At 42.8% G+C, this 26,960-nt stretch overlaps 2 protein-coding genes across 13 annotated transcripts in view; one reads left to right on the top strand and one right to left on the bottom strand.

Moving 5' to 3' along the window:
- TRIM67 (tripartite motif containing 67) overlaps positions 1–18,097 on the top strand; it is a 40,656-nt gene extending 22,559 nt beyond the window's left edge. For 6 of the 12 annotated variants that reach the window (XM_066546731.1, XM_066546734.1, XM_066546729.1 and 3 more), the window contains 4 exons: positions 2,327–2,465; positions 3,432–3,735; positions 10,982–11,144; positions 12,180–18,097. In XM_066546731.1, coding sequence (XP_066402828.1) covers positions 2,327–2,465; positions 3,432–3,735; positions 10,982–11,144; positions 12,180–12,245 — 672 coding nt within the window. In that variant the 3' untranslated portion in view covers positions 12,246–18,097. Of the gene's footprint in view, positions 1–2,326; positions 2,475–3,416; positions 3,736–10,981; positions 11,145–12,179 lie in introns of all 12 variants that reach the window. The other 6 variants (XM_066546736.1, XM_066546735.1, XM_066546739.1 and 3 more) reach the window with 4 other exon arrangements.
- A 2,147-nt stretch (positions 18,098–20,244) lies between these two features.
- C3H1orf131 (chromosome 3 C1orf131 homolog) lies at positions 20,245–26,936 on the bottom strand. The gene is made up of 7 exons (XM_066546726.1): positions 26,844–26,936; positions 26,423–26,709; positions 24,259–24,315; positions 23,100–23,195; positions 22,319–22,405; positions 21,259–21,311; positions 20,245–20,602 (listed from the first exon to the last, which is right to left on the bottom strand). Exons 1-7 carry the CDS (start codon positions 26,902–26,904, stop codon positions 20,473–20,475), a joined length of 771 nt encoding a protein of 256 aa, XP_066402823.1. The 5' UTR covers positions 26,905–26,936; the 3' UTR covers positions 20,245–20,472.
- Positions 26,937–26,960: the final 24 nt, after the last annotated feature.

Here is a 26,960-nt window from a genome sequence, read left to right as displayed (position 1 = left end):
GTGTGAAAAGGTATTTTTGTGAATGGCTGCTGAGAGCTGCCAATATAGTCAATGTTAGTAGGTAAGAGTGTTATCAGTGTGTGATGAATGAAGAGTTAGAAGAAGGTGTTAGAATTCCAGTATCTTTTATCCAGTTTATCCAGGATAAACCTTTTAAAGTGGTATTCATGTCTTGTGAATGACAAGATTTCAGGCTGGTGTGTATCCAAGCTCATTTGTGTGGGTGAGTTTTGGTACTGCAAAGGTTTTAGGACTGCCAGCAGTGCCGTGTTAAGGTTTTGGATTGAAAAAGATACAAAACTATCTCAATCCTTAAAAATGTAAGGTGACAACTTCTAAGGGGAATGATCTGCTTGCTGTGGTAGGAGCATCCTCGGTTTTACCTATTAAAATATAAAAGGCAGGCTTCTCAGCAATGCCATCTCAATAAGGGTTTGCTGACCTTTTAAATGGAGAATTCTATGTCTGAAAGCAAAGATGTTGACTGCAATTTATCAGTATTTGATGGGTGGATTTAAAGAACATCTTTGTAGAAGCAGAGAGCATCAACCTGCACTGTTCATGAAGCAGTGAACAGTGGTAAACATTAAGTGGATTAAAAAATATGAGAGTTGTTCAACAAATACAAAATTTTTTCACAGTCAGCATCTCTTATGACATGGAGGTAAATTTATTCTATTAAAACTCTTCTTTGTCTCCATGAACGATCACCAGCTAACTCAGGACCCAAGACATTTCGTTGTTTGAAGCAGCCACCATAGTAGCAAAGAGGACAAACACATGTCCTGCTGTAAACTTAATCAATTCCTTTCTTACTCATCACATCCTTTTGGGTTTATATGAGAGAGCCTTAACCATCAGAACTATTCCTGGGCATTACTAAATCTTAACTGAACTGGGATCTGAGTGGTTTGCCTAGTGACAGGTTTAAGCACTTTGGTGCCTTTGCTACCATAAACCTACAGATTTCACAGAACCAGAGAAATCAGATGTGGGAACCCAGAACATCCCTCTGACTGTCCAGAACAGCCAGGACCCCTGCCAGGGGGCTCAGAAGCCCTGGCACAGAGCCCAAAATGCCTGTGGTTTTGATTATGACCCATGGAGCAAATTACCAACCTTATATGAAGATCAGCAAGCCGCAACAGTTTAGGTAGAATAATAGTGAAGTTATCACGGGGTGGAAAAGTAGATTTTAGGGGTTTTGGTATGGGGGTTCAGGGGGCAAGATGGAGGTAACTGGGCGTGTCCAGCCTTTCTCCTTCTTCTTCTTGGCCTCCATCTTCTGCTGTGATGTTGGCACTTACGGATTGGTTTAGAGTAGAAGCTCACTGTCTAACATAGGTGATAGGTATTGGAAGGTAATTGTAAACATTGTAAATGTAGTTTTTAGTATAAAGACATAACACCGCCCTGGGGGCAGCCAGAGTGCCTCTGACTGTCTTGCTGAGTGGACCTCGGCAGGACAGAAGAACTTTATAGATAAGATACAATAAACAACCTTGAGACCGAAAATGAAGAGCTCTGACTCCTTCTTCAAGCGCCGGACTGGGAAAAGAGACCTTCTAACATTTCTCAGGGTCACTCTGACAAGCTAAGATCCCGACAATCAGAGGTGGAAAGGAATTATCTTTCAAACTGCTTCCAAGACAGGATTTTCTAGGCTTCTTTCAGTTCATTGTTGCCGGCATAACCTGATCCTCTTCATTGGTCTGCCTAGATGTTCCTCCCTCTGAAATATTTCACATTACAGAAGTACTTGCTGTATGATAAATATTTGAAGATCTTTTTGATGTCTCTGTTGTCTAGATACTGTTTCAACATGTGGTGCATGTAATCCTAACTTTTAGGAGTTAATTTCTTCTGGATCTGTGTTTTCAGGTTTCAAAATGATATTTTAACCTAGGCATGAGAGAACCTTTCCAACAGAGCAAAACTGCTCTTGTTTTTTTTTATTCTTAATGCCCCTTTTTTGTCTTGCACAAAATAGCAGTCATAGTGTGTCAGATACTGGGACTACTCTCCAAAATAGTGGTTTAGAGTAGATATTTAGGAAAAGAGGAGCATGAAGATCTTTCTGTGTTGCCCTTTATTGCTTTACCCTTCCAGCTTCATCTTCACCTTAGTTTGTCCAGTGCTGGCCATCCTTGATGTCTCCCATGCTGTGGCTGTTTCTATTATAACAGCATAACTCATTCATCCTGGGAAGCAAAGAGAAGCTGTTCACTTTTGGCTTATAGAAGTCTTTTTAGAAGTCTTTAGAAGTCTTAACTATGTTAAACTATCTCCCTCATTCTCTCTTTCCCATATTTTTTGGAATGTTTAGGAGGTATATGTCGGCAAGGAGACCCTCTGCACCATCGATGGCCTTCATTTCAACAGCACTTACAATGCCAGGGTCAAAGCTTTCAACTCCTCGGGCGTTGGTCCTTACAGCAAGACGGTCATTTTACAGACGTCGGATGGTGAGCTGGGCCTTTGCCACTCTCTAAGTGAAAAGCTGCATGTCTCAGTAGCAGGACACTTTCATCCCTTTACACCCATTAATGTATTTGACACCTACTGGCATTTTCCATTATCAGTAATGCTTCAGGCTTCAAGTTGTGTGATTTTAGTTGGCTGTAAAAGTCTAGGATCTAACTAGGAGAGTTTCTTTATCATACAGAAACAGTTATGCAACTCATGGGATATTTTTTGTTCCACTCTGTCTCCCTTTCTACATACATCTTTGGGATTTGCCTTTTTCTTCACTACTGTTTCAATTTCCCTGCAAGGTTTGATAAAACAGAGATGGGAACTCATGCTTGTTCCTCTGTAATTATACTTGACATCCATACGGACATTATGGGAAGTTTATCTTCATTAATGATATTGTAATGAATTGAGAAGTGCATGCTATTATCACTTCCACTTTTATGCTGTGTTGCCAAAATAGGCCAGTATAAAATATTTGTACTTTAAGAGCTTTTGGGGCCTTTTTTTCCTTTCCTTAAAAAAACCCTTCACTTTGAAAAACTGGTGAAGTCAATCCTAACCAGCATGGATGCAGCTAATCTCCATATCCATTGAAGGCGATCCTGAACCAATTCACTGACATGAGCAGTTTCCATGTCATGGAGCAGCCTTTGTCTCCTCAGTGACTCTCTTGTTACTGTGTGTGGACAGAATGTCACTACCCTTAGCAGCTAAATTTCAGGGGAACAAGCACAAATGATGTAAAGCACTTCTAAGCTGAAGAGCAGCAGGATACCAGCTCAGATTCATCTTGTGTAGCTGCCTACAGTAACAAGGAAAAATGGTCTTTATTACCTCAGAGTACATTGGGGTCTTTACAAAGGCAGAATTTTATCCTTCTTACTTGAGTTGAACAGGCAACACATGGACACAGCACCTCCTGATCTAATCCTACCTTTCATTTTCCCTTTCCACAGTGGCATGGTTCACCTTTGACCCCTCCTCAGCTCACAGAGACATAGTGCTGTCCAATGACAACCAGACTGCCACCTGCAACAGCTATGATGACCGGGTGGTGCTGGGCACCGCCGCCTTCTCCAAGGGCGTGCATTACTGGGAGCTGCACGTGGACCGCTACGACAACCACCCGGACCCGGCCTTCGGCATCGCCAGGATTAACGTGGTCAAGGACATGATGCTGGGCAAGGATGACAAGGCGTGGGCCATGTATGTGGACAACAACCGGAGCTGGTTCATGCACTGCAATTCCCACACCAACCGGTGAGTGCTGCCTGGGGCTTTTCTCCTCACAGGCATTTCTTCTGCCCTGCATTGTGGTGGTGTTGGCAGGAGTCCCAGGACGAGGGAAGAGATGAGAATCTTGACTCCATTTTTCAGAAGGCTGATTTATTCTTCATGATATATATTATATTAAAAGAAAATTATATTCTAAAGCTATACTAAAAGAATAGAAGAAAGGATTTCATCAGAAGGCTAGCAATGAAGGGAAAAGAATTATAATAAAATCTTATGACTGACCAGAGAGTCTGAGACAGCTGGACTGTGATTGGCCATTAATTAAAAACAACCATATGAGACCAATCAAAGATGCACCTGTTGCATTCCACAGCAGCAGATAATTATTGTTTACATTTCATTTCTAAGTCCTCTCAGCTTCTCAGGAGAAAAGATCCTAATGAAAGGATTTTTCATAAAATATGTCTGTGACAGTGCATCAGAGGCAGGTGTCTCAGCAAGCCATCTAGTCCAGCTCCTGGCTAAATGTACTCATTTTCTTCCTTCTTAAAAATCACTAGTGACAGTGATTGCACCTTAACAGTCTGTGTTGGTGTTTGTTATCCTCACAGTTATCAGTTTTTCCCTGAGATTTTGCCTAAATGCCCCCTGCTGGGATTTAAACCCATTATTGCGTGTCCCACCCACATCAGCAGACAGGGGCACAGCACAATGGGATGCAGGACTTCTCTCATTGCTGGAGGGAGAAAGGTGGTTGATTCTCTTCATTAGGAGGAATCTTGGGTGCAGATTGTACAATAATTGGGCTGCAGGTGTTCATCTCCAGTTCTGACAGCTATTAAGGGTTTTGCTGTAGGTCACACTGAGGAAGATTTGGATACAAGGGACTGTTTGGCAGTGAGGGCTGAGTGACAGCTTTCATTGTACTGAAGAGCTTCGAAAAGCACCTCAACTAGTACAACCATCTTAGACAGAGGAGGATTTCAGAATGCCCCCAAGCCACTGTTACCACGCCTCTCTGTCTCATCACTCAGAGGCTCTGTGTTGTCAATGCAACTGAGCAGTGGAGAGACATGTTCTAACTGCAGGTACCTCCAGGGATGGATCACACAGAGAGAACAACTGTCAGCACAGATCGTGTGTTGTGCTGACACGGTTGCATGACTTTCAGTGCTCAGGATAGTTACTTCTGCCTTGTGCTGGCTTCTGTTTCATTGAAGTGGTGCCAGACTGTGCAGGGGACACATGGTTAACTTTGCTTGAAGGTATCAGAGCAGAACTGCACTGCTCTCTTTCTGTGTCCCATGAGAGGGTCAGCCTTAGCTGAAGGTCAGCTGGGTACTGAGACCCTTGAGAACTTGTCTGAAAAGGATCTGAAGTAACTTGCTTATTTTGGAAAATGGTGTATTCATATACCTGTTCTATCACAATGGGAAACTGATGTATGAGTAAAGTGACTGACTAAGGATATGTAGCAGGTCTGTAGCAGAGCTGGAATCAACTTCTGTTTAGTTTTCTACTGACTGTCCCACTAGACTCTCACTGTCTCAGGTGTTTTTTCTGTTATACCAAATGATTAAAACAAAGTTTTACAGTGATTTTTAAAACACTGAAATGCAGGTGTCTCCTTAAAGTGATAAGATTGTGTCAACATGCACTGTGTCCTGAGGTTGATTGTAATGTCTCCCAGGGAATAGTCATTTATACTCTACAGCATACCTGTGCTTTAAGTGAGTACACTGCAATTGCTGGGAATTTTTGTTTGAAACATGGTTTGATTTTTCAGTTCATTACAGACAGGTGGAAGGACCTTGTAGCTGGATCAAAACTGTCTGAAGTCACTTGGATTGTTCTCCATGGGTCCAAAAGCCTTAGATCGTGTTCTAAGACAATACAGAGTAAAATAACATCAGTATAATAAATATACCAAAAAGTTCTCTGTGCCTTTAACATCTTGATTCAATTCAGGGCGGAAGTAATGCTAAGCTGTATTAATTTTAATGCTCTGTGGAACAGCTTATGTTTTCTGGAAAAAAGCTGGCAACCATTCTGTGCACCACTGTCCCAGAAACCTATTTTATGGATTTGGTCCTCGGCATGCTCCTCCCGGCAAGCAGCACACAAGCTAAGCAAAAGCTTTTTTCTGGGAAACACAAGCAATGGAAACACAAGCAATGGAAACAATTAGGATTTCCAATCATCCTGCTTAATCAAGAGAACAAAGTGCTTTCTGTTGATGATAGTTTGCCAGTTTTTACCTGATAAAACACAAAGGCATGTGCAAGGCATGGATAGACCCATGGAATATCTGTTCAAGAGAAGTACACTCGCAAAGGGCATGCAGTCTTATGAAATCACATGCGCTTCAATGAAATTAGGTCTAGGCATTATATTTTTAACTGTGACAGTCAACTAGGTCAGTTTTTTAACTCATTAGATGTAATAGTCTTGTGGAAACAGTTATTGCTGCCTATTTGTTTTTCCCTGCTGGATACGAGTGCATGACAGCACAGCATCACAATCCAAAGCGAATTCATTGTCAACTTTTAGCCTCTGGGATGTTGTTGTGGTGAAAGTTACACCTTAGTAATAGTTTCTTGCTTCATAAGCTTCATGAGAATAAATTAGGGTAATTAATAAATGACTAGTTTCAAGGATAACCTGAGATAGAGCTTGGAAGACTAATTTGTGTGACCTGTCACATTTTCTGTTCCTTTCACTCACAGGATGCAAAATTGGATCTAGCATGGCTTCTGTAATGCTGGAAGGGGCGTGAACAGGAGACTATTGCTTCCAGAAACAGAGGGATCCTTTTGAGAACAGGCTGAGGAAGGTGGTTGAGAAAATACTTTAGGGCAGAGATAAAGGTTTCAGAGTCACCTTTAAGTCTTGCTGTTCCCAGAAAGCTGAGCCTGGGAGAACCATGGAACAGATCCTTCCAGAAGCTATGCTGAGGCACATGGAGGACAGGGAGGTAATTGAAGACAGTGAGCATGGCTTTACCAAGGGCAAGTCCTTCTATGATGGAGTGACTACAGCAGTGGCCAAGGGAAGAGCTGTGGGCACCATCCGTTTGCACTTCTGTAAGGCCCTTGATATGGTTCCCCACAAAATCCTTCTCTTCATCTGGGAGACACATGGATTCGATGGATGTCTGATGGATAAGGAATTGGTTGGATAGTCACATCCAGAGCGTAGTGGTCAACAGCTAGATGTTCAGATGGAGGCTGGTGACAAGCAGTGTCCCTCAGGGGTCCATACTGGGGCCAGTTTTATTTATTGTCTTCATCAGTGTCATAGAGAGTGCAATCAAGTTCACCCTCAGCAAGGTCACAGATGACACCAAGCTGAGTGTTGTGGTTGACACTCTTGAGGGACAAGATGCCACCCAGATGGGCCTGGACACGTTCAAGAAGCGGGGCCATGGGAACCTCATGGGCTCCAACAAAGCAAAGTGCAGGCCCTGCCTGTGGGTCAGGGCAGGAGGGAGAATTGACAGCACCCCTGCCAAGAAGGCCTTGGGGATATGGGTGCCTGAGGGGCTGATCATGGTCTGTCAGTGTGCACTTGCAGCCCAGAAGGACAACTGTATCCTGGGCAAAAATTGTCAGAGGGATGGAACATCGCTCCTTTGAAGGAAGGCTGAGAGAGTGGGGATGCTCAGCCTGGAGAAGAGAAAGCTCCAGGGAGACCTGATTGTGGTCTTTCAGTACTTGGAGGGGGTTTATAAGAAAGATGGGGACAGTCTTTTTTTAGCAGGGCTTGTTGTGTCTAGGACAAGGGGAGGTAGTTTTGAACTGAAAGAAGATAAATTCAGACTAACTATAAAGACTAACTATAAGGAAGACATTTTTTTAAAATGAGGATGGTGAAGCACTAGAACTGGTTGCTCAGAGATGTTGTGGATGCCTCATCCCTAAAAACATTCAAGGTCAGATTGGGTGAGCTTCTGAGCAGCTCAACCTAATTGAAGATGTCCCTGTTTTTTGGATGGGGATTGGACTAGATGACCTTTAAAGGTCCCTTCCAATCCAAACTGTTCTGAGAGGTCCTGGATGCCCATTAACAAGAGGCATTGACATTCAATGCAATAGATCTGTTCCTTGGCAAAGTTACCAAGAGCAGGACTACCAGGTGCTACAGGCAATACTCCAGCCACTACATGTCTATGGAAAGAAGGAGATGTAAATCTCCTTGAAATAAATATTTTATACTGGAAAACAACAGAAAGCTGAAATCTAGAGTATTTGCATTTTAGTCTTTAAAGTCCTTTGCAATCAGGAGAGTCTCTTCAGATATCTTAAGAGCAGGTTTTTTCATCACACAAAAATGCTACAACTGAATGAAAAATGCTATAATTAGCAATAGATATAAAGTTTTTAAGATGCTGTAAAGCTAACACTTAAAGTTTTGTAATGGAGAGTTGAATTAATTATTCAGTTTATTGAATTGTTCATAAATTGTTAATATTTATTTTTAAATAATAGTGAAACTACTCTTAATTCCTCAAGCCAGTTCATGCAATCATATTCTGCACATTGTCCAAGCTGTTACTGAAAGCATCTTGGAATAACAGCCTCTACTGACACAGGCGACTGCATTCTTCATGGTAGCCAGATTCCCCTTGCTGTACTCTGACCTTCCAGGCTTCTGCACAGCACTTCTGCACTCAGGACTTAGTGTTGCACACAGAAATCAAAATGTTCAAGTGATTTACTCGAAAAAATGAAACAGTGTTACCTATCTCCAGAACTGGATTGTCCTTTAATAAATACTAAGTATTTATTAAGGGAGCATTGCAACAAAAAAGTTGTATTTTCCTTTTACATGAAAGGTTATTGGGGTTGTGTGGTATAAGTGTCATTAAGTAGTTTAAAAATGCATCACAGTAAAGGAGCAGGTTTTTTACGTGGTGCCACAGAAGTGTACCAGGAGGGAGCAACATCACTTTGAGTCTCTTGAGCTATTTGGCTTTTTTTACCACAACAAAAGCATTTATTAGAAAAATTATCCTGTAATGCCGTCTAAATGGTGTACATAAGAGTGAGGAAATGTATTGCATAAGTATTCTCATAAACAGACTCCTCCAGCTCTCCTCCTAGAGGAAGGAGCCAGAACCAGGAAAATAGTCCAAAAAAAGCTGGATTCCTCAAAGTACTGTTCCCAAGGAAGCATGGGATGCTGAGTAAGAGCAGCTGTTCAGCTCCAGCAGAAGTCCAGCTTCCCTTTTAGCAGTGTGGTGAAGAGCTGCTGCCTGCTTCTGTCCTCCCTAAATCCTGCCAGAGCCAGTTTCTCACTGTGGGGAGATGATGGAGTAGGAATGGGACCACCTACCTTCTGAATTCCTGCAGAACTTGGGGCAGGAATAAAGTGAGAAGGTCCCCATCCTTCTGCTCTGCCCCCACACCCCTGTGGCTCATGTAGGGGCCTCAGCTGGGTCCTGCCCTTGCCTGGCTGGAATCTGCAGGCAGAATCTATCTCCTCCTCAGTGGGGCTGTCCCCAGGGGCTGCAGAGGGGTCACTCAATGTCACTGTGCAGCACACGACTGATTAGCCCATGAGAAACAAATTGGCTTGTCATAGAGGAAAGAACATCATAATCTCAAAAAAAATGAAGTTGCTGTTTCTGTTTCCCTAAGAGAATCTATGTCATTTAAAAGGATGCAATAAAATCCATTTTAAGCAGGATCTAAATTATGGTGTCCTACATGCAAAGCTGTTCCTAAACAGAGAAAAAAATGTAATCTACATGTAAATAGCTCCAAATCATTGTACTGTTGCTTCCCACAATCTCATAGTGAGTTTTATGATTGAGGGCTTTTAATAAAAACAGTCTATATATTGAGATATTCATGGTAGGTAAGCATCTTAAGTTTTGATGGAAAATAATTTATTTTGTGGTTTTGGAGAAGAGCTCAGCGAAAAACCTATTAATGCTTATAGGACCAGAAATCAAATCAAAGGCATCTGAGAACAGTGAATTTCCATATCTAAAACCTCTCAGATTCAATCCATGATTCTTAGCTATACTATTATTGTTTGAAGAACTTTAAATGGAGAAGTCAGAACAGTTTTCTATTATCTACCTTCAGATGAAGTACCATGTGCCACATTTCGTCTAAAGGAAAACAGTTTGTGACACCTAGCGGACAAGAGGAAAATTTCTTACCCTGTGCTACATTCTTCCTAATCATATTCCAGTCCCCCCCTCCTTTTTATTTTTTTTTATGTTTTGCCTACCTATTGTGATAAATTTTACGATAAAATACCGTTAATCTTGTGAATGTTGTGTGCCTGAGGCGAGTGCATGGGACAAAAGACAGCTGCTTCCTTTCCTACTGCAAATGATTTGAAATCTGATTTACCCTGGACAAATAGGCTGTAAATCCATTGCAGAGCCCCATGATATCAGCAGAAAGGCAGTGCCTGTGGCCAATCTGCATATCTAGTGGGTATTTTTGCTCAGTGTCCTTTAAAGTAATACTGAGTTTGACTAACCCCCAAGTCAAAGTGCATTAATGTCAAATCACTCAGGCGTGTAATGGCTGGCTGAGTGTGTCCTGGCAGGCTCTGACACTGCAGGAGCTCTAAGCAGCTGCTCCTGACACAACCAATTATCACTGGTATTAATAACTGGGCCTGCACACTCGAGACAGCTCCCAGTCCTTTAGCTGAGCACCTTGTCAATCAGAAGCTACACTTAGGCCTAACCAGTCCCAACTTCCCTTCCTCCCCAAAACCACTGTCTGTTGTACCTGTGCTCCTCCCTGGGCTCTGGGAATCTGGGTTCCCTTAGAGCATGTCAAGGTGAATAACTGAACTTAAAATCTCTCTCTGGAGCTGTTAGCAGGCATATTGATTAGAAATGAACACCTAGCAAAACAGCTTCCTGCTTTTTCATTTCCTGCCATGCATCACTTCACTGTAACAGGGATACTCAGAGGTGATGTGTCTCCAGGACTCCCCTGGCTCACCTCCCAGTTTGTCATTAGCTGAGGGGACCTGTTAGCTCTGGACACCATTTTCACCTCTTAAATTGCAGTTGCAGGAGAAGTGGATCTAATTTCTGTTTAGGATCCTTTCTTTAAGCTCCCATGGATGTGCTATGTATGCTTCAGATAAAGGTGTGGATCAGTCATCACCAAATGCCTCAGGGATAATAATTTCCCTGTGCTGCTCCACGCTCCCTTTGCTTAGTAAGGCTGGCTTGTCCTTAGAGAGCAGCACAGTGTGCTCTGCCTTCACCAACAAAGTGCCCTTTGTACCTTAGGACTGAAGGAGGAGTTTCTAAAGGTGCCACTGTTGGTGTGCTGCTGGATCTGAACAAGCACAACCTGACCTTTTACATCAATGGGCAGCAGCAGGGGCCTCCAGCGTTTGAAAACATCGAGGGCGTCTTCATGCCTGCCCTGAGCCTCAATCGAAATGTCCAGGTAAATCTGCAGTCCAGCCCCACCTACCCTTTCCAACTAAAGGAGCTGATAGCATCATCTATGGGTAGTCAGTTCAGACAGGGGTTCTTTTCCTTCTCAGGCTTACATCTAGGCTTCTTACACTCTTTGGACCACATTTGACTTTCTGCCTTGCCTGACCAATGTAAAGAGTACTGCTGTAAAACAAGTGAAAGTACCTGCATGCACTAACTCCTGCTCTGATTTTCCTGTGATGCTCCACTTGGAAAGCAGTGTCTCTAAAGTTCTCCCCTGCCAGTTTGACTAAAAACCATCTTAATTCCTCCTAGATCTCATGTTTGGAGATAATTAACATTGGCAAATGACTGAAGTATGAACAGCACAGTGGTAAGGAGAGCAAAGGCAACATAGGTCAGAGAATTGGCACAACAGAGCATATCAGTCAGCACATCATTCTTGTGCTCTGTGTACAAGAGGTTTTCCTCTTGGAGGAACTGTCTATAAAAATAATGCATTTTTACTTCAAGACCACTGCTTATGGCTAGAAACCAGGTGTGGTATGAGAGAGAACCTGTGGAAACACCCAGGAGCCTGAGGACTGAGGGAGGTCAGCTTAGGTCAGGCAGGACCAGGACAGCCAAGGTGGAGCACTCATCATGTCCATGGGCTCCACTGTGTGATCTCTGTCCTGAAGCAATTGGGGTCCCTCGTGCAGACATCCCATCAACCTTCTACCTACCTACCTACCTACCTACCTACCTACCTACCTACCTACCTACCTACCTACCTACCTTCTGGATACCTACAACTAGTGGCTAGATTTGGGAAAAGATACAGACACCTGGCTTCTTGTTCCCAAAGTATTCAGGAGGGAAGGGGGAAGGAGACTTGTTCATTTCTAAGGCTAGATATCATCTCTATTAATAGTCTTGATTTAAACTTGGACCTGCAGTCCCGCAGCCCTTTCCATGTCATTTGCCTGCACTTTGCCTTCACAAATGCTCTTTGCTGAGGATGTCTCAGTTTTGAATCTAATGTTATTTCTTCTTTGTGCAGGTGACCCTGCACACAGGACTGGAGGTGCCACAATCTGTAAAACAGCCCAAGCTGCCCAACAACTAATGAAGCCCCGTCTGACACTGTGCTGGATTCTGTAAGCTTTCTCAGTGTGTTTTGGCACTTTTCAGAAAGTCAGTAAAAAAGCATCCTCTTCCCTGACTTCAAACACTGTGCAGCATGCTGCTCACCGAGTAATCGGCTGGTTAGAGCTAGGCCACTCCATTTTCAATTTAACAGCTATAGCAAGCACATCCACTGGACTGGCACTCAACTGCAGATGGGTACCTGAACATATCTACTCTGCGTTGCATACATATGTACACTCATGTGCACACACACACACAAACACGTCTGCAAAGCAAAAGGTTAAATGAGTGTATTTTCTCTCTCATGGCTGGATTTGTGCTTAAATATTAGGGATGCTGGAAAAAATGGACGAGCCTGAAGGACAGTGGATGTTGGAGCATTTTAGCAGTAGATGAACTGGATTCCCTTGCCACCTGAAGTCCTTAAATGAAGAAAGCATATGTTTTGACAGCTGAAGTGGAGGTTATATGCTCAAGAATTCCTGGTTCTCAATTCCTTTCAGGGGCTCAAATGATCATGGATTATTCCTTCTGGCTCTAGACTGCAGTAAGCTATAGGATAATGTCCCCTTAGAATTCAGTGGCACAACTTATCTGCAATGAGAACAAGATTGGTTCCCAAACGCTGCCATGAAATATCTGGGTTCATTTTAGCTAACACCACGATACATGCAGAATTCAGGTACAGAAAGTCGAAAGAAAAACATCCTTGATGCATTTTAGTGTTTTTTATTTAGGCATGACTACGGAGACACTTCCAGAAGATCTGATTGTGGTTATCAGCACAACTCTTAAAAAACAGTGCATGGGAGATTCCTTTGAACTGAAATGATATAAGATTTATTTAAATAGGGCACATGCAAAGTCTCCCACATTGAGAAATGATGCTTTCCAGCCTTGATCCTAATAAAACCTGTGCAGCTGTAGTTCCAATGTAGCTTTGAGATCTGAAGCCTTAATTTTCTATTAGATTACTGTGAGCTAAATAAAGTCTTGATCCTAGTGAAACACTTGAGAGAGATTAATAGCAGTAATGCAAAACCAATCCCTATGAATTTTTCTGGATTGGGACATAAATCTTTTGCAAGACTTGACCTGTGCCTGGCATGTCCCACGAAAACAAGCAGCCATTTCAGGTGCTGCCCGTGACAACTGGAGTCTGACTGACAGTGATCTTTTCTCACAGCCATGGCACTGTCACCTGCATGCAGTTGTCAGAAAACCAAGCACCGGTTTGCCTGTGTGCTTCGTTTCCTCTGAACCCAGTTAAGGTGTGCATGTGTGTGTGTGTGTATAGTGGCAATGCGTGAGGACGAGATGCAGCAGGCTTGGTGAGCCCATGACATCTTGGACTCCTGTCACTCTAACCCTACAGAAATGTGGTGCTATCGAACAAGAAGAGCATAAACTTTCAAATCCTATCAATGTACTATTTTCTTTTTTAAAATCCTGCTGCTTATACAAATTTTCCTCTTTAAGCATACATATACGCACACACATATCAGGCATGTAATTATTAAACCTGAAAATAAATATTCTGACCAAAATCCGGCTTACTGCCTTGCATTAAGGCACAGCCATAGGACAAACAGCCCAGGCCTGCCTTCAGGCAGCCTGCCAGCCCCCAGATATCCTGCTGCAGGCCCCCTTCTGCTCTCTGTCTGGAGCACATCACTCAGGTAGTGCTGAGTGATGGCAAGGCTTCCCTGTGGCAAACAGCCAGAATCTCCAGTGGATCATCCCACCTCACAGCCATTGTGGGAAGGGAAAGGCAGCCCAGAATAGAGCTGGGCTATTGCACAGACACAAAGCAGTCTGCCATCCTGCTGGCTGTAGCCAACCAAGTATCCTGTAGCCCACCTCTCCTGCAGGACAGCCACGCACCTTCACCAACGTCAAGAATGAAACAGGAAATAAAACCAACAATGGAAAAATAATGACATATGCTTTTAAGTGAGGAAGCAACAGCACTTCCTTTAAAGTCTGGAATGGATTGTATTAGTAAACTTGTAGACAATGGAATAACTGTGCTATGCTTATCTTGGTTTTGTAAGGAATAACAGAGACCAACTGTGTTATTATCTTCGGTTTCATTCAATACCATACGAACTCATGCAAGATTTTCTAATTAGCAGGTCTGTTTTCACCTACCTCAGCTAGAACGCTACCAGACCCCAAATTTCCTCTTGAGTGTGCTCTTCAATGAACCTAACAGTTGTAATCATAGCATTGGCTTTGAGTATTGCCAGTCAGAGTAGTGTATGGGAATATTGTACATAAATTGCACATAGTTTTTATATTGGGAAACATCCTGTGATAATTTTAATATGGAAGGCACTCCACTTCCACTTGTATTCAAAAAGACAGGGCATTGTTTCTTTTGGGACAGAACCTTTGTCTTTACTCCCAACTTCTGTAAAGGAAACTCAAATGAATTTACATCTTTCCAATCTTCAACCATTGCCAGATGTTTAAAATGAATTTTGAATGGGTTTTAGAAGTGTTTGCAGTACTCAGTTTTTGTTTTCATAGTTGCTTTGGTGTTGGTTCCTGGTGTATTATGTCTTGGGGAGAACACATTGAGTGACATGTTGTTTTCTAATGAATATATGACAGTAGGTAGGAACAGTGAGTAGACAAGCTCAGTTTTTACCCTCTATGCATTCCAACATTCACAAAAGTAGGGTAGCTACCATTATAGTCTCCTTTTAACCTAGCAGAAATGCAAATAAGTTAAAAGGAATACAGTTAGAAGTAGGCTACCTGCATTAGTAAGACTACCTTAGGTAAAGAACTAAACAAAGCGTTTGCATGTGTTGGTTGTGTACACAATCAAGGACTTACATTTGGCATGGCCTGTAGCAATAAACCTGTTATCCTCATAGAGTGCACTCTTGTGACTTCAGCTGGATACATTTTCCTAGTTTGATTAACAGAAATAATGCCTAAGTAGTTAAAATTACTCTAGGAAACTAACAACTCCACCCATTAATATTTATGCAGAGCTTGCAGGGGCCATCCGAACAGCAGCAGGGAGAGGTGGGGCACTCCCATTGCTCTGCTCAGGCTGGAGGTAGTTTCCTTCTCTGCAGGCAACTTCCCCAAGGTCCATCTCATTACAAACCCAGCAGTTTGCACATTCTTCATCTATAGTATCTCTTACGCCAGTTTTTGTTTCCTCCAAATCCTTTCTTTGGGAGGGAGCCAGCATTTAGTCCCTGTAGAAACTGCATTGCTGACTGTTCAGGGAGAACCCAGAGCGCAGAAGAGTGGAATAGATACCCAAGGGGACCACTTTGTGTGCTCTTCTTCCTTTTGTTCCCTCAGAGTATTTCTGCAGCTCTCTGGGGCTCCAAGCTCACTCAAAACTGGCTGTCATGGGACTCTTCAGCTCCTAGAGGCCAGGTTGCTTCTTATAAGCAGGAGAGCAAAGCCTCTTGCACTGGGATAAATCCCATCCACTATGGTACAGAGGCTACACGAGGTAGCTGTAAATTGACTTAACATTTAAAAAAACCCACCAAAGCACAAACAGGCCCTCCCCTTATTAACAAAACAAAGCTCGACTTCTGCACACACCAGTACGGAACCTCTGAACAGCTGCAAAGTAAATACCGCAGTTGAACTTTCTGTCCTGCAGAGCAACAAAGGACTCTCAGTTTTCACCTACCCCTGGGGGCCATAACCTTAGCCTTTTGTAAACCTTCTTCCTGGCTCTTTCCTCTGCCAATTTCTATTAAGTTCAGGAGCACAGTCAGACTTCCGAAGGCATGCAATTCTATACAAATTCCACTTCCTCCTTTTCCCTCATCAACTTGAAAAGAGCTCACAAGATCTCTTAGTAAGACTTAATGTCAATATAAGCACACATGTAGCTGACAATCCCTTGCTCCTTCTGCTGTGGAAAGGTATGTGCTGTAAAATAAATCTCAGTGAGGACAGTAATATACTGTGATGTATTACAAATTTGGAAAGCAATTTGACTTCTAAAAACATAGAAAAGATGGGCAAACAGCACTGTCACCTCCTATACTTGCCTATGCACTTAAGATACATAAAGGAAAATATATTGGACTGAACAAAATAAATAAAATAAGCATGAGCTTACATTTATCAGAGTTTAAGAGGAAAAAGTATTAAATGTAATTTATTATATGCATAATGTTCCATCATGTTGTAAATAATGCCATGATAGTGTATTGCTGTAGTTTGTTCTTGGCTGGTGATAGAGTTCTGTGGTAGTGCTGTGTAAGTTGTTTTTTATTTTATTTTTTTTCCCTCAAAGCACAGTTAGTAAAGATGACAGAGACCACCCCACACTCTGGTTTCCCAGTTGTTCTAGAGGAAGAAGAAATGCGAGACGCAGCTTGTTTTGTTGTTGTTGTTTTCTTACATGACAATATTTCTTAAAGTAAGAGAGATGAGATTAAGGCTAAGCTGCCACCACCACTGTATGAAAACCACTGTGTTTGCAACTGCCAAAAGAGGTAGTGCATTTATGGACCACAATTCAGATCATCTGTCCCTGTGAAAAGGGACACAAAATTCCACAACCTGGGAACAGAAGCTTTCTGGTGCCACCTGGTACATCCTTTGGTCACAAACAGAAAGATGAGGAAGGAGAGTTGTTAGACCTTATCTCAGGCTTTACTAGCTTTGCAGCATTCTGCTTTAAATAGCAAAACCAAGAATTCAATTTTGAACCAGGCAAGGTAATATGAAAACACCAAGCATCTTGGCCAGATCAACTTTGGAAGGGAGATTACAGTTACAGATCAGCCACATTGCAAATGTAAAGGGCACTTGTCACTGAAAATTACCAGGCGAAGATGGAGAGACCTTTTATTGTTTTTTTTTTAGGGAAAAAAAGTGAGCTGCTTCTAGTTTTTACTGACAACATTTCTGGTGGTTCCTCTGCCCAGCTCTACTGAATGCTGCACACACACAGCTAGGTGGAGCAGCAGCCTGAAGCACAAATCCATCATTAATAGGACACACTTGGTCTTCCCAGGTGCAGAAAGAAGCCCATATGCAAACCCAAGAGACTAGATGTGTGGGGCTCCTGCATCATTGCACAATACAGGAGACAGATGTGTGTTTCACTGACAGAGGCACTCAGCAGCATTTTCCCCTTCTGTTAAATGACCTTTTTGTTACATTTGTTATTGCAAACAGTTCCAAGCTGAATTAATGAAAAAATTATTTTTATGCTAATTGGAGAATTTCTAACATTTTCTTGTGAAGCAGTAGATAGAAATATTCCTGGATCCTGATTGCATTCCTTTATCCTCCACCTCCCTTAAATGTTGTCAATAAAAACACTAACCTTCCTAGGTAGCATGGTGAGAAGACATTATGTGATGAATATTAAAAATAAATGCATGAGGTAAACCTGCTGTTATTTCTGATTGTTATATGAAGCATGAGTAACACTAATTTAAATGTTGGCAACTAAAAAACTGCAAAGGAAAAAGAAAACGGTGTTCAATTCCAGTTAAATGGAAGACAAGAAGTTGTTTCTAAGTTTTCTTAACTACAAAATTTCTTTTACTATCATTTCCCATAGCTTATATGAATTTGGAGCTGGTGAAATATACATCTCTGCTATATGTGTCTGTCACCAGATCAAGAGGAAAATACAAACTTTTTATAATTTTGTACCTGTAGCAAACGTTTGTATTTTTTGAATTAGAAACAAACTGCTTTTTGTCTTTTGGTCCAACTAAAACTTTGTGTATTATTAATATTATTACCCTTTTGGAAAACCTGACATATAAGTTTATGCTGTTTTACAGTTTATAAATAAATTCTTTTAACATTGCCAACAAATCCAGCATCAGTACCCTATTTTTACAAATTATCATTACGTAGATGAGGCATTCATAAAGTTTGCCTGCCTATCTCCTACTGTTGATACTGCGTTGTTACTTACAGTCAAGAATAATCCACTTAATGGAGAAAGCCAAGAGTGTCCTTCCTTAGAGCAACCATCTGTGCCTCAGCTTCAGACATATCCTGATTCAGTGGCATGGAACACCTCTCTTTGTCAGCACTGCTCTGCTAGCTCTGGCTCATGTTGGTTACAGAACACCTCAAAACAACTTGGAGACATGATATGAAAAAGCAAACCTATCTCCATGTAACAGAAGCCTTTCATAGTGCATACACACATTAAGTGTGAAAATGCAAAACTTTGAATAAACTTTTTGTTTCCTTCCCCCAAAAACTTTCACATTCCACTGTCGACTTGGCATTTCAGTTTTCAACTTTTTACTTTAAGAACTGACTTTTTTCAACTTGTTATAGATCTTACAAGCTCGACTGCAAAAGTTACATTCCACTCTGACTAAGTTTCACTCCCAAGTAGCTTTTGGCAGCTGAGGAGGTGGAAAGTGAACATTTTAACTTACCAAAACTGATGGAGAACATGAAGTCCCACATTATATGCCAAGTGAAATGAACAAAACCTTATCACGAAGTGAGCAGTAAAAACTAAGCTCAAGGATTAACCATGAATTGTAAAATACAGGTTATCTTACAACATCCAAAGCAAGAGCTGTTGCCTCAACAAGTCTTGATGCTCTGTACTAAATTCTTAGTGGTTACACCTTCACACGCCATTGTGATTTGACATTTCCCTAATGTCAAATAAGTCATTAAGTCTGTAACCAGACAGGAATCTTAATTCTAGTTTGAATCTGCAACCAATACTGAGTAAGAAATCAAATTATGCAATTAGGAAATGTGATAACAGCATTTAGCAACCAAACTCTGCACACCCCTTCTGTTCCTACATGGCTCCAGAAACATTCCCTTCTGCTTGTTCTCGGGCACTTGATCCCTCCAAGGCCTCTCCCTCCTCTTGGTCCTCTCTGTGCTGGCAGAGCACAGAGCAAAGTAAGGTGGAAGGTGTGGGGGAAGCCGTGTGCCAGAAAGCATCCCTGTCCACGGTGTGGCTCTCCCTATCCCAGAACACTTTCCTATCCTGGGAGGGGCAGCCTCCAATGGTGCTGCAAGCTTGGCAAGACACAGACCTCAGGTCCGGGATCACCTTGCTCAGGCTCCCAGCCCACAGGGGTACCAGTACACCTGAAACAAGTTCCTGCTGTAAGGGCTGTTTTCCTTACCATGTACACATCCTTCACTGCCAGAGCTGTTCCAACAAGCTCCACATCTCCTTACAACACACAACAAATTCTGTCATTTAAGTTATCCTTATCTTTGTCTCCCCCTAAAATACTGAACTTTCATTTTGGAAGTGTTACTAACAATTGCCATTTCTAATGGTTGGACCTTAAAAGTAACAAAATAAAGGATTTAGCTACAGAAAACAATCAGTGTTGTTCCAGATACACCAGACTGCTGAAATCCGAATAGCACCAAAAGGCAGTTTTGGTAAAGATTTCATAGAAAGGCCTTAAGAAGCATGGAATCAAATCAAACATGACTTAACTGGAACAACCAGTAGCTTTTGAGTGTCCATGCTCATTTTGCTCAGTCTTACATGGTTTGGTTTTGAAAAACCAAACAACCAAGCCACCAAACCACTATTCCAAAGTGCTTATTTGGAGATCTCTACGGAGATATACAAGATGAGTGTGTAATTCTTGCCTGGGACAAAACTTCAGAAAAGTATTATTTTCATTCCAAAGCAGGTAATTTTGAACCATTAAGAGGTTTTGCTGGACAGAAAAATTTTTTGCAGTTCCACTATCCACTAATAATCTATAAGGATACAGAAACCGATTTATGTCCAATAAATGTTTGGAGAATGCCTATTTCCAGTTCAGAGTGAGTAAGATATTGCTTTTTCCAAATTCCTTCCATATGAAAGATATATGTATATTAATCCAAAGATATATTTATATTAATCCATTAATTTATGGATTAAATGAGTATTTTACTTACAGCCAATCAGCTGATTCTACAAAAAAAGGGCTTTTTTAGCACATATTGACTAATAAAAATAGCCTGTATAACATTCTTAATAAGAACTCTAATCTTTATTATCTTTATTTATAAAATAGTAAATTCTAATATCCATCCCAAAGCAGAATGGTACATAAAAATCCTGTAATAACAAATAAGATTAAAAAATTAGGATATGGTGGATAGGCAAAAGGCCCCAGAAGTCTGTGTTGCTAGCAATGTGAATTCTCTTATGCATATTTGCATATTGTCCATTTCACTCTGTATCATGAAGTTCATTTGCTAACTTTAGATGATTTAATTTTCTTTATGTCACGGCTTTGCAGAATCAAGGTCCCATTTCTGAATTTTCCAACTTGTCCTGCAGGCCAGATGCTAGGCACTGATTTCTTCCTCTTGGCCTTCCTGAAAGACGGAGAGGAAAAACAAAAATTAAAATAAACAGCAGAAACACAGGTAAATGCTTAATATGGTGAAAAAGTCACCTATTTATGCAGAGTTTGGTATTATGTATTGGTACCATTATTATATATGGTATTATCACACCATAGCATGTAAAAACTTCAGAACATTTTTCCTTCATAGACATGCAAAATTTACAGCACATTACAGCATGATTTACATTTTTAAAAGTTTAGAAACACGAAGATTTTTGGATAGAGAAGGAAGACAGAGTACAGAGGAAACCTGCAGCACTAAGATTAGGAAATGTCAGCTCACTTTCAAGCCTCTGTATACTGTAGCTTATGCTTTGCAGAAATTATCTCTTAGGGCAAATGCTCTGAGCAAGTGGTGTCTCATGAGTCTGCACACAGGGATTTTCATCCCTCTGACCTCCCGCTGCAGTCTTAAGAGGTGTTGAGGCAGAACTGACATACTCCCAAGTAAAGCTGTGGAACTGAAGCCTCTGGAACAGCTTGGCACTGAGCAGTGTCACTATTTTTTGAGGAGCTCAGCACCCGGAGAATTTTGTTGCACTGTGATGTGCATGATTTCTGGAGTAAGACTGTGCAATTACACAGGGGAGATACACTGGGTAGACCATGTTAAAAACACCTCACCTCTCCTGTTCTTTCTGCTTCTTCTTCTTCTTAAGAGAATCACCTTTATGTTCCTGTTTTTAAAGACACATATTTTAATGAAAAAGGAACAGAGCATGCTGGTTAAACAACCACCTGCACAAAGAACATTCAGTAAATAGCCTTTACTTCACAGAGCAGCAGGAACTTAAAGCAAGTTGGGAGACCTTCTGACAGAACAAGTGATGCAACATATTATGGAGCCACTGCCAGGAGCACCCAGAGCCCCTCCTAATGCCTATGGAAAGCACAGCCCACTCACGACCAACGTGCTGTCCTTGCCACGTGCAAAGCAGAGGCTTCCTTCTTGGGCATGTGACAGATCCCAAGGTCAGAAGATGGACTTGCTACCAGGCAGGTGAGTCCTGTCACCCAGCTGAGGGCAGCTGTCAAATAACAGGTTCAGCTGCGACTGGTCATGCACTTTGAGCCACATGACAGAGCAGGAGAAGTAGGTCCCTGGGGAAGAGGGCAGCAGGAAACAGGCTGATAGAGCACTTACCAGCCCCACCAGCCTGCTCCCAACTACATGGGAAAGCTCCATAAGGAGGCAGAGAGTAGGCTTAGAGCCAGATGGGCTGTGCTAGAGGATGGGTGCAACAGAAGCCTCACCCTTGCTTTAAATAATGAGTAGGATCCTAGATGGAATTTTGCTGATAAAAAAGCAGTTGAAGATCTGGCTCCCTATGGTCAGACAACATGCAACAAACTTTAATTGGGGACCATTCTGTTTCCTCTTAAGAGGAAAGGATAAAAAAAAAAAAACCCACTGCTGATTTTGTGTCATCAGTCTAACAGCCTGGAAGGGTGAGGCAGTGAAACCAACCACAACACAAGCCTAACTCTGTGTCTTCATAGTGCACACAACCAGCTTTTACCAATGAGATTAATCCTGTAGGAGCCAGGAGCCCAATCCACAGGGAGCAGCAGGTGTCAAGCTCAGGCACTCCTCCTGCTCCTGAGGTGTTATTATCTGTCAGGCTCTTTTAAAGAGGGCTGGCTCCTACACACTGCCTTTTTCTACAGAAAATTTCATACAAACCTTTTCCTTATCAGCATCTTTCACTGCTTTTTTCTCTTTCAGTTTCTCTTGGTAAGTCCTGTAGTTCATATGTGCCTTTTTGGGGGGCTGCAACAAAGATTGGGAGGGATACTGCTGATTAAATTTTCAAATAGGTTCAAAAATTATTCACACACTTGTACAGACAGCACTTTTCACACTGTGGTGGCAAAACATTAGAAGTGCTTATTTCCTTTTGGGTGAGAGGATTTGACTTAAGAGACATCAGGTAATCAATAATTGTTTCTTTCTTGGTGAGGACAGCAGAGAGAGACAATTCTGTTCTGTTATCGGTCCTACAAGGTTTACATACATACTCTGAGCAAAAAAACCCAACCCCCTTCCTAAAAAACACCTCAAACATTATTTTTTTGTTTTATACTAGTTATGATGAACTAAAAACTTTTCTCCATCTTTATCTGTCTGTGAGAATGAAGATTTAAAAAGTGAGCCCCACTCTCCAACTATTTATTCGTGAATGGCCTGATTAAAAATCAGTAAATGTTGTTTTTCAGCCTGATCAGTCATATTTGATCTGTAATCTGTAACTTTCCTGATAACACAACCATACTAATTTTCTAATCATCTACAGAAAATAGACAAGACAGAACAGATGACGTAAAAGTAAGGATGAAGTGAGAGAAGGGTCAGGGCAGGGGATTTTGTGTTTTAAAGGAGTAATACCAAAGCCCCTCATGTTCTTTACTGCTTTTCTGCATTGTAACAGCTGGGTGACCTCCAGCACAAACCAAGGGACAACTACCTTGGCTCCCAGCATGATAGCACGCTCCTGTTCCCAAACACGTTGCTCCTGCTTCTTGTAGCCAGTGATTCCAAACTTGTGCACTTCCAGGCGAGCCTAGAACATTGCAGAAAATTGCAGGCATTTCATAATGTCCAACCTGTTGTAAAGCAATGCCTGGCAGAGTTCAATGAAGTCATACTCCTGAGGAAATCCTGGCTAATACTGGAAATTGGTGTGCTATAAAATAAAACTAACTGAGTTCAGAACTATACTGCAGAGCAGTTAACCATTGTCCAACTAATCTCTGGATGGTGAAGACTGTCAGGGGGACAATTTTCAAATCTCCTCATTTCACATGAGGTAACACATGGAATGGATTTTTTCCATGTAAAAAATGAGCACTTATCACTGAGAAACATGGACAGGCAGAAGGCGGTTTGACTACATACATAGGTAGAGTTAACACTACAGAAGCATACCATGGCAAAACCACTAATGAATCCATAATCTTTTTTAAATCTGTGGTTAAATCTCCACCCTCCTTAGCTCCTTAGTACAGAACTCCATGCAGAATCTCCAGAGACAGATTCCACTGGATCATAACGCATCCCTGAGCCATGATTAGGCACACAAAACAACTTGCACAGATCTGTAAACAAATTAGTAGCTAATAAGGCGGCCAATGCTAGTTATGTTCACGTAAGAACAGATGAGAATAAAAAGACAAATGGAAAAAGCTATTTGTTGTTTCAAAAACAGATGAGATGCAAATACACTTTTTTTCTCCTTCCCACATGAGATGTCAGTGATTTAACACCATAGGGCAGAAAGAACCATGTTAAACATTATGGGAATTCAAGCACCTTTACACATCCCCCTCAAATTCTCATTGGAAGATCAGAAAGAAAGGCCATGAAGTTGTAACACACCTCTCTCCATATGGAGCAGCTGACTGCTGCCAGCCTGTTCCTCCTTTGGTGTGGCATGTAGCCAGAATTACCTATTAGGAAATCCTCACCTACAAGAGAGATTTCCTATTAGGAAATCCTCACCCAGAATCCTCACCTAGCCATTTCTAGAAAGGTTTCCCATCAGTCCCACCACAGCCTTCTGAAGTATATGTGTACACATAACTGTACACTAAAAGAGTGACATTAGTCTGATCCTACTGACTTACCTTTTCAAAGTTAAATTCTTGTCTGACTGCATTTTTCTCTTCATTCACTATTTGAGTCTATAAACAAAACAAAGCATTTCAAATTAATATGACAAGTAACACCAGTTTAAATGCTGATTGGGATAGCTTTCTGAAAAGCAGTGAGATGTAAAGTCAGTTGTATGGAATAATACACAGGTTTCCAGCAGCATTTTTCTAGCTTTATTACCAGGATCTGCTAAAAGAGACAGTTTCAATGGCATTGTTCTAGGTAAGTAAGAGAAAAACTGCCATGTGTGAGCTATGTATCATTCATATGTCCATTTCCAAACCCATACTGAACAGCTAATGTAGGACAGCTCATGAATTTCAGCTCACTGTCATTTTATTTGAGTCACTGTTACTGACTGGTAACAGTGCATGTACTCACAGCTGGGGCAATATACAGAACAAGCTTAATTCCTAATAGCATGGACATATATTAGTGTCCATATCCAGCTTCACTAATGCCAGAGAAACAGCTCCAAAGGGTGCACTGTCAGCAATGGCAGAACCCACTTAGCAGAGGCTGAAGAAAGGACTGGCTCAAAATGAGCTCAGAGAAAAGTGTATCTTCTCTACTCCACAATTTACACAGACACCTTCCATCAGCAGTTCTCAGTTTGGAGGGGCACTCTCCAGGGGGAACACACTATCTCCTAGAAAGAAAAAGAAGCACAAAATCCCCAGGGAGAGTTCCATGCTTGCTTGTTACAGGAGTCTCCCCCATGGGACACTGTGGAGCAGTTACAAATCTCTCAGGATTGTCTTAGACCGTCTGCTTTCTGATTTCAGGGAGGATGTGCTGTGGCACCTCTCCGAGTGGAAGCTCTGCCCACTCCCAAGCATGCTGATGCAGGCAGGCAAACTGCCATCTGTTCAAGAGATTACCCTGTTCACCTTCCCTGTTTGCTCCCAAAGGTACAATCCACTCAGAGGAAACCCGAGTACTACATAAGCATTACAGCTGAACTGAAATACATATCATGCATTTCCTTTTCACTCTGCAGGACCTCAGGGCACAGTAAGTCAAAGGTTCAGGCCCAAGGGTTACACCAGGGCTTCCCTCTGCATCCACCACAGCCAAACTCCTCTCAGCTCTGCAAGGCTTCTATAGAGAATTGTGATTTCAACCACAAATAAACCCGGTTATCTTCAGAGGATTTTGCTACAAGCGTAACACCAGTATTTTCAGGTAAAAAAACTCCAGCTATAAAAAAAGCTTAAGAGGAAGACATGCTGGGAAAAGCACAGAAGTTTATGGATTCAAATAACTGCTTGAGTCTCTTGAAGTCCCCAGTTCCAAACAATCAAATCCCCAATATCAGTAAGTCTCCCTGAACTCAAGACAGCCATATGTTGGCCCATCAGAGCTTATTTTAGAATGGGCTTCTGATATTATGGCCATAAAGACAACTCAAGGAAAACAACCAGAGAAGCTATAAAATCTGGAGACCAATCAACCCCTCAGCTCAGCTTCCAGCCAAACCTATCCAGATCTCCCTGCTGAAGAAACTCAGCTACAGTTTTTGGTAGCGCAAAGCAGTTTAGTGGTGAGAAACCAAACCAGAGGACTGGTTGATATCTAATGCTGTCATGCCTTCCCCCACTGACTACCCAACACTGATCCTCCAAGAACAAATGCTGCCTGCCAATGGCCCAGTGCTGCTGTGATGCCAGAGAAGAGAAGCAAGTTTTAGCACTTCGCATCCACAGCTACTGACAGGAACAGAGAAGCACACAAAACTCCTGGGCACTGAAGTAATCAACAGGCTTTGACTTCCATCTCTTTCACTTCTTGCCGTAACATCAGGCCTGTCAGCAAATCAATTTAGTTTGCTGAAATGCGCCTATTTCAAACACAGGATTCTTATCCAGAGATCTGAAATTGATAAAAAATTGGTCTTCAAGTCCTACCCCCTCCCCTGCTTCATCCTGCCCCTGTTTCCAGCAGCCCCACTGGGAATCAGCAGGACCAGATGCCATCGAACTGAGCACGCGGATGGCCAAACCATGCGGATTTCCAGGCAGCTGTACCACAAGAGGGACAAATCCGGGCACGGCAGAGGGCTGGAGCGCCCCACGGCGCCCACCCTCGGGCAGGGCCGGCTCGGGGGCAGCGGGGACAGCGCCCGCCCGGCTCTACCTGTGCTGGGCCCACGGGCGCTGCCGAGGGGTCGTGCCGCTCCTTCCTCTTCCTCCCGCGGAACACCACGACCTCCACGGCGGGCGGGCCGGCGGGGGCCGGCGGGGCAGGGCTGGCGGCGCTCAGCTCGGCCCGCAGCTCCCCGAAGAAGCCGCGGGCCCCGCGCCGCCCGCCCGCCGCCGGCTGAGGCTCCCGTCTCTCCTCCTCCTCTTCTTCCTCCACTGGCGGCAGCACTGCTCTCGCTTCGCCGTCCTCTGCAGCGCGCCGCCCGCCTCCGGGCTCCTCACCTGTGCCGAGCACATGCCGTGGGTCAGCTCCGCGCCGCCGCTCCGCTCCAGAGCGCCCATGCCCGGCCCCCTCCCCGGCCCCCCGGGAGGACCGTGGTGCCGGCGCAGCGCCCGGCCCTGCCCCCCGCACCCACCCAGGTCGTAGAGGGCGCCGAGCACCGCCTCCAGCCGGCGGCGCGGCTCCCGCGGTCCCATGGCTGCCGCGGCGGGCGGGCGGGCCGGCGTGTGACCCCCGGCGGCTCCCGTCGCAC

The sequence above is a fragment of the Molothrus aeneus genome, chromosome 3 (assembly GCF_037042795.1).
Source record: "Molothrus aeneus isolate 106 chromosome 3, BPBGC_Maene_1.0, whole genome shotgun sequence".
In the NCBI taxonomy this organism is placed as follows: Eukaryota; Metazoa; Chordata; class Aves; order Passeriformes; family Icteridae; genus Molothrus; species Molothrus aeneus.
This window is presented reverse-complemented; position numbering and strand designations above follow the sequence as displayed.